The sequence below is a fragment of the Oryctolagus cuniculus genome, chromosome 8 (assembly GCF_051225735.1).
Source record: "Oryctolagus cuniculus isolate XC-2025 breed Fujian yellow rabbit chromosome 8, ASM5122573v1, whole genome shotgun sequence".
NCBI lineage: Eukaryota > Metazoa > Chordata > Mammalia > Lagomorpha > Leporidae > Oryctolagus > Oryctolagus cuniculus.
In genome coordinates this window covers 53,912,825-53,922,126 of record NC_142874.1, presented here as the reverse complement: position 1 = coordinate 53,922,126, position 9,302 = coordinate 53,912,825, and the positions used below count along the sequence as shown (strand labels likewise).

Below are 9,302 nucleotides of genomic sequence, written 5' to 3'. Positions count from 1 at the left end.
CTGCCTGCTGATTCTGTGGGTTTGAACCTGGGATGTCACATACAAGTGGAGTCATATGGTATTTGATATATAGATGCAATGGGATGTTATTTGGTCTTTCAAAAGAGGGAAATCAAATATGTGACAGATAGCATGGGTGAACCTTGAGTGAAATGACTGGTTTATGGTAGCCTAAAGAAGAATGCAGGTCTAAAATTTCCCAATATTTCTTTTCTTACATACTTTAATGTGGGATCACCATCTTTAAAATGAACATGTAGAGGCAAAACGCAATTGGCATTCTCATTAGATTGTCTATTTCCATGCACCATGGCAGTCAGTATAGAGTTTGGACCAGGACTGCTTGGGTGAGAATCTTTGTCTCTCACAGTTCCTGGCTATGGGTCCTGAGCAAAAACCATTGGTTTTGTTTCCTTACAAGATTGTCTTAAGGAATAATGAGATGGGATCGCTTCTTGGCCTTTTGGCTAAGATCAAGTGTAGGAATAAAGACATGGTACAAGAAAAACTCAGAGAATGGTGCTGAGCAAACAGTAATCATTCAGTAAATACTAGCTATTGTTAATAGCTATACATAACGAAAATAAAGCTTCACCATCACATTCTCCCTTTGTAGTTAATGAGTTGAATTAATCCAATTTGCACTATTTTGTCAAAAATATTCAAATAGTTTCATGTGAAATTATTCCCAAAGAAGGAGAACCTCTTACTACAAAGAAGAATGCTTAACACCTTTCTTAGAGGTGCCAGTAGCTCTCCAGGAATCTCCTGATTGCATATACTTCACATGTCATAATTGGTACTCAGAGCTCTTAGAGAAATTCCTGAGCTATTGTTCAGAAAACGCTCTGAGAAAGCACATAGCAAACACTTCAACTTCATTATTGATGCTGATATGTTGCTACCATGAAAAAGGGAGTGTGAGAATGCTAATTAATTCATGAATTCTCCTCATTTTATGCTTTCTTCAGGTATGTGATCCCCAACATCCATGGGCATGCACACATAAACACACTTATATCTCATACCCCCCACTTAAAAATGAGAGACAGTGATTTATTACATAACCATATTATCTTAGTGCTTATGTGTTTGATTCCTGGTTTAGGAAAGATTATATACAATGAAGATTTGTATTCTTAACTTAACCTCCTTTGATGCAGGTGTATTCTATCCCTATTCATTCCACAATACATCTTATGGTGAATTTGAAATTATAGCATATATTATCATTGAGAAACTTACGATTCAGTCATATTATGGAGAGACAGGCACAGCATGCATGGATAATTATTTTTTATGACTGAATTTCCTAATACTTCAAAAAACTGTCATGAACTTCATATATGATAAACTTAACCATGACAGAGACAATTCAGGGGTGTTTAGTGTATTCCTAGGGTTGTGAAACCACCACCTGTCTCTAGTTTCTTTTCTTTTCCATCACCCCAGAAGTCATCATTCCTGTTCTCCCCTTCCCCATGACCACTGATCTGTTTCCTGTCTTTACGGACTGCCTATTCCTAATTTATCATGTAAAAGGGATCACACAAAGTGTCTGGCTCATTTTATTTAGCATAATGTTTTTCAGGTGTGTGTAAGTGATAGCATGTGTCAGTGCTTTGTTCTTGTTTTTTTGCTGAATAATGTTCCATTGGATGTATACTTCTGTATCTTTATTTATCCACTGATGAACATTTGGTTGTTTCTAACTTTTGACTATTATGAATAGTTATATTCATAACTATAAACACGTCCATACAGATTCCCTTGTGGACCTACATTTTTATTTCTCTTTGTTGTGAGTGGAACTCATGGTCAGCTTTGGCTCAAGACACCCTTGTCAAAGCTCCCCGATTCTAAAGGTCAAGCTAGACCTTCCATTCCACTTTTTTTTTTTTTTTTTTTTTTTTTTTGGACAGGCAGAGTTAGACAGTGAAAGAGAGAGAGAGACAGAGAGAAAGGTCTTCCTTTCCATTGGTTCACCCCCCCTCCCCCCAATGGCTGCTACAGCCGGTGCACTGCGCCGATCTGAAGCCAGGAGTCAGGTGCTTCCTCCTGGCCTCCCATGCGGGTGCAGGGCCCACGCACTTGGGCCATCCTCCACTGCCTTCCCGGGCCACAGAACCGGGCCACAGCAGAGAGCTGGACTAGAAGAGGAGCAACCGGGACAGAATTCAGCGCCCCAACCGGGACTAGAACCCAGGGTGCCAGCGCTGCAGGCAGAGGATTAGCCTAGTGAGCCGTGGCACCGGCCATCCACTTTGTTTTAATACTAGGCCAGCTTTGCAACCTTTCCTGCCTTCCTCTCTCCCTTTTTTCTCCTACCCTTTTAAAATCTTTCTTGGTATAGTAGAAGACGTGAACTAATACAGTCTAGCATTCAAAGCTCTCTTACACATGACTGTATATTATCTTCCACCTTTTCTCCCACCTCCTCCTTCCACGCATCGTTCTCTCCTGGGAACCGAGTGCCTAATGCCGCCTGTTGCTGAGCTTTCGCCAAGCCCCTTCACCGAGGAGCACTCACTGGCAGCCTGGACATTTTTGACTGTTGGGTCCCATTTGTCATTGATCATGCTTCTCACATATCACTTTCTCTGAACCTTTCTACATCATGTCAGCCACATATACTCTCTTCCTTCTTTAAACCTCCAGGACTCTTGTTTTTGAACCCCTTTATAAGTTGGTTAAAAACAATAGATAAATGTCTTACTTTGCACCCCAAAATGCCCAGTTTGTGTAATATAGGCACTCAGTATTTGTAGAATATAATTGAGAAATTTTATTCTAGTGAGTTCATTTCTATGAACTTGGGTGAATTGAAAAATTCTATGTATTAAAGCCCTTAGTGCCAAAGACAGAATGTAATGACTCAATTTTTAAGATCTGCTTAAAATATTTCATCAAATTTGGTCATTTTTTTCCCGAAAGGAAAGATGATTTGAAATTCTAGCATAGTCTTATATCTGTGTATTTGAATCTGAGCTAGTGAGTAGACCAGGAGAAGTAGTTGTAAAAGAATGCTTCCTCCTCAAACAATGGGCCCCTGACTAAGGACCTCCCTTTGGGGTCAACTTCAGAAACAGAAAAGGGGCATCCTGCCATTTGAATAAACGTTTATAGGGTAAGGTATATCTACAGTAATGTGAAAAAGCACTCTGGGCTCAATGTAGAGAGTCTTGTTTTTTCACATCTGCCTGATTGTCTGATTGTTACAGCGGCTGTCACTTAAAAAATTCACCTTTGTGTCACCTTTCAGCCTTACAAAAGACTTAGTCTCATATTACAAATAGGAAATCGAGGTTCTGAAAGCCTAGGTACATTGCCTCCAGGTCACGCTAGGTCATAAGTTTATCATAGGTATCCAAAAGATGATATATAAAATTAACTCCAGCCTCATCCTAATGGTTTCTGGGCATTTTCTTTGGGCAGTTCAGCTCAAGGAGACTGTCATGGACTGAAGGCAAGGTTCAGTGTCTAGCCAGGGTACAGCAGCTGTGTCAGCTCAACGACCCAGGGAGAGGCTGTAACTGTTTAACTTGTTCGGGAACAATATCCGGCTCGAATGAAGCACTCAGGTAAGGGGACAGTTAGCGCAAGGATCAGATAGCACCTGCTTGGCTGCACGCTTATTAATGATTGAACAAGCGCGATCGCATGGGACAACAGCCGCTCTTGTCTGCCCCCGTTTTCTCATTAACAGGCTGAGAATTGAACGAGATGGATGGTTCAAGCCAAGAGGAGGAGGACAGCACATTCACCAACATCTCTCTGGCAGATGACATCGGTAAGAAAGAAATGGATGAATTCTAAAACATACAATTCAGTAGCTGCTCAGAAGCCTTGTAAAGTATCATGTTTATTATTTTAATGATAAAACATATTCCTTTAAGAAATCTTTAAAAAGTGTAGCTACAAAGATAGTTTTAAATTAAGTGACAATTGTAGAGTGACAATTTTAAAAGTTCTTGTGGTTATGTTACATGTGCTTTTGAAGATGAATTAACCCATTTATTGGTTATAAAATGTTGTTTCCTAACAGTTCAGGAAACACGATTGTAAAGTTGTTACTAAGCTGTCTATGAAATTATTACCATAGTTTTATTCAACTGTGTTGTAAAATAATTTTATATTTTCTGAAAAACAGTATATAAAACATTTAGATTAAAGGATCATTTCAGAAAATATGTAGTTTTTTTTTTTTTTCAAATTAGTTTTGAGAGGGAGAGAGAGACAGACAGACAGACAGACACACACACACACACACACACACAGTCCCAACCATTGGTTCACTCTCCGAATGTCTGCACTGTTTGGCCCTGGGCTGGGGCTGGAGCTGGGAGCTGGGAGCTGAGAATGTAATCCACATATCCCATGTGAGTGGCACCATAACCCCTGCCTACCAGGGTCTGCATTGGCGAGAAGCTGGAATCAGGAGCTGGAGCCAGGAATCAAACCCAGGCACTCCACGTGGGACTTGGGCACTTTAATTGGTAGGCTGTAGATCTGCTCCAAACGTGGATTTAAAGCAAGGGCAAAGTTGACTGTATTCAACATGGGAGAAGGGAAAAACGAGCAGTGTTTTTAAAATGCTGAGGGAAGATATAACTGTGGCTCATTCAACGTCTCAGAGAAAACAGACAGTGCTGACTTGCACGATGTTAAGTGGAAACACAGGCACCCAAGGCTTGGGGTGTGCGTGTGTGGTTGTTTGGCTGTTTTTGTTTTCCATCCAAGTTCTTTCAGCACACTCACGGTAAGAAGCCAGCAAGACTGCCGCTAAGCAATGGGGGTTACAGATTTTGATTAACAGAGAGCAGCGCATGAATATTTAACATCCACTGCTCTTTCATGCAGCCACGCTTCTCCACTCTCTCCCTAAATGCTCAGATTCAAAAAGCGTCTTTCTAAAGTGCAGCCAGACAATTAACACAAGCCGCCAGCCAGGGCTCAGCTTCCCTCCCGGCGCGACAGAAACACGCGGGGGTCTTTGGAAATCAAAGAGGGGTATTTTTCAGTCTTTATAGGGGGCCGAAGGGGACAGGGTCCTGGGGCTGTTGAAGAAATGGGATGCCCCTGTCCTGGACGCGCTCCCACCAAGCTGTTCGAGAAAATGACAGAACTGCAGAGACTGTGAAGGAAACAAAGACAAAGGGAAACCGAAGTTTCAGAGCTTCTGTAAGGCACGGCGAGCCCTGAGCAAGTGCAAGGCGGGGCCGATCCTACTCCCGCCCCGCGCTGCCTGCTTGGAATGCCACTCGCTCAGTTTTCTTTCTGCCTTGTACCCCGGGCTGAGCCTGAAGGCAGAACCGGGGCCTTTCTGAAAGCCGTCTCCTCCATCCCGCCCCTCGACACTACCCTCCACGCCTCATTTTCTGTCACCTTTACACTTCCAATGCAGAAGAAGGCAGCAGGACAAGGAATCAAAATGCAGGTGTCCAGTGCCGCTGGGGCAACAATTCTGCATGAATGCTGAATAAACCGGAAAGGGGGAGGAATATGCTCTGGTGCTGGTGAGCGTGATGGCGGCCAAGGGAGCCCTGAAGATGTCTCCTTGCTCCCCGTCACAACCTGCTCCTCCCTGGTCCCAGAATCGTAGTGAGCAAAGGGCCTTACTTAGCAGATGGTCCAGCCAGGTAACCAGTGATGGGCTCAAAAAACCGTACTAGTGTGTGCTGTTTTCAGTATTTCAAAGTGACCCATGGCAATTGTTCACATCTGTGTCACAAAAATGCAGCAGTGAACTAAAAAACCATTGGCTTTTGGAAATTTTTATCTGTTCGATGTGATAGCACTAGCTAGCTCTTATTAGGAAGAGGTGTTTGGGCTTTGACAAATAAAAAACAGGAAAGTAAGTTATTATGAAATGAATGGAGCTTGCTTGACAGACATCATTCATTCAAACTGTGTAGTCCCTAAAGACTAGAACATTGAAAAGATACAGCTTACATTATAGGAAAATTTACTCCAATTTCTTCCCCTTTTGTACTACATACACAGCATACACACATGAGAACTTCAAAAACTTCATGGAAAACAGAATTAAAAGATAAGTTTATTTTTTAAAAAGATTTAGTTTACATATTTGAGAGACAGAGTTACAGAGAGAGGTAGAGACAGAGAGAGAGAGGTCTTCCATGCATTGGTTCACCCCCCAGGTGGCCCCAACGGCCCGAGCTGTGCCAATCCGAAGCCAGGAGCTTCTTCTGGGTCTCCCACATGGGTGTAATGGCCCAAGGACTTGGGCCATCTTCTACTGCTATCTCAGGCCATAGCAAAGAGCTGGATCGGAAGAGGATCAGCTGGGATTAGAATCGGCACACATATAGGATGCCATTGCTTCAGGCCATGGCTTTAACCCTCTGCACCAGAGTGCTGGCCCCTATAAGTCTTTTTTTTTTTTTTAAAGATTATTTATTTATTTATTTATTTGTGAAGTAGAGATATAGACAGAGGAAGGGAGAGACAGAGAGAAAGGTCTTCCATCTGCTGGTTCACTCTCCAAATGGCCGCAATGGCCGGAGCTGGGGTGACCTGAAGCCAGGAGCCAGAAACTTCTTCTGGATGTCCCACATTGGGCCATCTTCTGCTGCTTCCCCAAGCTGTTAGCAGAGAGCTGGATCAGAAGAGGAGCAGCCGGGACATGAACCAGCACTCATATAGGATGCCGCAAGTGGAGGCTTAGCCCACCACGCCACAGCGCCAACCCTGAAAAGTTTATTTGTATAAAAAAGTTTGAAGTTTGTACATGGTCTTAAAAGTTTCTGAAGCCCCTTGTTGTAATCATGCCTCAGGAACTGTGGTGCCAACTCCCAGTGTGGCCACTTCACACCCAGTGTGACCCTCCTTGGCTCCCATTCCCATGACACTGTTGCTTTCCATAATCAGAGGCTGGCAAGAGCAAAGAGAAGGAAGTTTTTATAAATTCTGGGGGAGAAACTTGAGGGCATTACACTTTAGTTTATCTTTGGTTTTCATTACTTAAGTAACCCTACTTCCTGTTACCGTGGAGCCATGAGAACGGGCAGTACCAGCAGTCACTGAAATCCCAAACCACTCATGCTCCCTAAACCCATGTGTAGGATGGTTGTGTGGATTTCAGAACAAATGACCCACAGAAACAAGGTTTTAAGTGATAGGATTCCAACCCTGCCTACACTAACCCCAAAGTACCCTAACTTTGTGACAAAGTGCCCCAGAGCATTGCAACAAAAATCACAGAGCTCCAGGAGGCTGGGGTAGGGGATGGGTGAGTTTCAACCTCTGTCAGAGACTGTGACGACTGCTGACCATGGACTGTTGCCACTTCATATTGGATTGAGCTGTGTTTCTTTAATGGCATCATCTTTTGCAACGCTGGGTTTTCTGCGGTTGCTGTAACCAAAAGCAAATTCTCAATTGAGAACAAGGGATGATGGTGGCAGTTTAGCAATGTTGGAGAAGTTATGTAGTACTGAACAGGTGTGCACAACCCCGAAGTAAGTCATTAAGAATGAAGCTTAGGGGCTGGCGCTGTGGCGTAGCCAGTAAAGCCGCCGCCTGCAGTGCCTGCATCCCATATGGGCGCCAGTTCAAGTCCCAGCTGCTCCACTTCCAATCCAGCTCTCTGCTGTGGCCTGGGAAAGCAGTAGAAGATGGCCCAAGCCCTTGGGCCCCTGCATCCACATGGGAGACCCAGAAGAAGCTCCTGACTCCTGGCTTCGGATTGGCACAGCCCCGGCTGTTGCGACCAATTGGGGAGTGAAACAGCGGATAGAAGACCTCTCTCTCTCTGCCTCTACTCCTTCTCTCTCTGTGTAACTCCGACTTTCAAATAAAATAAATAAATATTTTTTAAAAAAGAAGGAAGCTTAAACATTTTCTTTCAACAAAGGTGCATATTTTCTTCATTGACTGCTAAGTATTTAGGACATAAATGTGTTTCTATCTAAATACTTAATATATGGAACTTCGGGGTGTGCCTCTTGGACTTGGAGCACTGTGGGAACATTACTGGGACACTCAGGGCACCATAAACCAAGATAGTTTGGGAAAATCTGGTCTCCTGATACTAAAACTTCACAGGTCTCAGTTCTGGGACTTTGGCGCTGGGGCCCACGTGATGCAGGGTGGAAGGTGTCTGGTTGTGTCAATCTCTCTTTCCTCCACGGGCTCTGATGCCACCAGCCATCACAAGCTCTTCTTTAAGCTTTCTCTTCTTTCTCAGGCTCCATGGGGCAGCTGTTGCCTACAGTGTTTCCCTAGGATTCTCTCCTTAGCTACTTTTCTTCTCCCTTCAGACACACTCTCTGGATGACCTTAGCTACTCCTAGTCCCCCTCTTGCTCTCCCCATGCTATTTCCCAGTGACTCTAACATGAAGGTTGCAAATGCAAACACAGTCAGGGCCAGATAACATACATGTGGGCAAGAGGCAATGCTCCATCGACTATTTAACTCAATTTCCAAAACAACTATTAAAATATCAATTCTGTTTTCAGTTTATTAGGTAGTTCATCATGATGTTGTTAAATACACCAGACACTGTTCCTGCTATCATTTATTTCACAATGACATCTCAAGTTTAAATTCTTTAAGGACATGCTTTGTACATATGACTAATGGGAACTTGTGTGCCTATGAAACATATGGGAGCATTCTGCATTTCTCACCACCATTTTCCTTGAAGCACACTGTCTTCTCTGAGCAGATTTAATGTCCTATTTCTTATTTAGCAACTTATCCACAACTAAAAATTCTGTATGTTCACAGTGCATAATATAATGTTTGGATATATGCATACATTGTGAAATGGCTTAATCAAGCGAATTAACATATATAAGGGTACTTCACAAAGGTCATGGAAAATGGAATTAAAAGATAAATTCAGCAGCAGGTGCTTGGTGCACCAGTTAAGTCCCTGAGCTTGAGCCCCTGCTCCGATGTTCAGATTCCAGGTTTCTGCTAATCGTCTGCACAGACGATGGCTCGAGCACGTGGGTCCTGCTACCCACTTAGGAGACCCAGGTTGGGTTCTGGGCTCCTGGCTTTGGTTGGCCTGGTCCAACCTGGCTATTGTGGACATTTGGAGAGTGAATCAGCAGATGGAAGGTCTCTCTGTGTCTCTCTGCCTTTCAAATAAAATAAAAACACACAAATAAAAATTAAAGAAAAAAGGTAATTTCATTTTGAGCAAAATAATTTTGAAATTTATGCATACATATATAATCTCATTTCTTCTTCATGTTGAGAACACTTAAAAATTTACTCTTTTCCATCAATTTTTAGGTATACGATGTACTGTTAATAATAATCACCCAT

At 43.0% G+C, this 9,302-nt stretch overlaps 1 protein-coding gene across 3 annotated transcripts in view; it reads left to right on the top strand.

Moving 5' to 3' along the window:
- Positions 1-3,635: 3,635 nt before the first annotated feature.
- The window catches only part of SCOC (short coiled-coil protein), a 39,974-nt gene continuing 34,307 nt past the window's right edge, over positions 3,636-9,302 (top strand). The window contains exon 1 of one of the 3 annotated variants that reach the window (XM_017347334.4): positions 3,636-3,790. In XM_017347334.4, the coding sequence (XP_017202823.2) occupies positions 3,724-3,790 (67 nt within the window). In that variant the 5' untranslated portion in view covers positions 3,636-3,723. The remainder of the gene's footprint in view (positions 3,791-9,302) is intronic. The other 2 variants (XM_089302460.1, XM_008267425.5) reach the window with 2 other exon arrangements.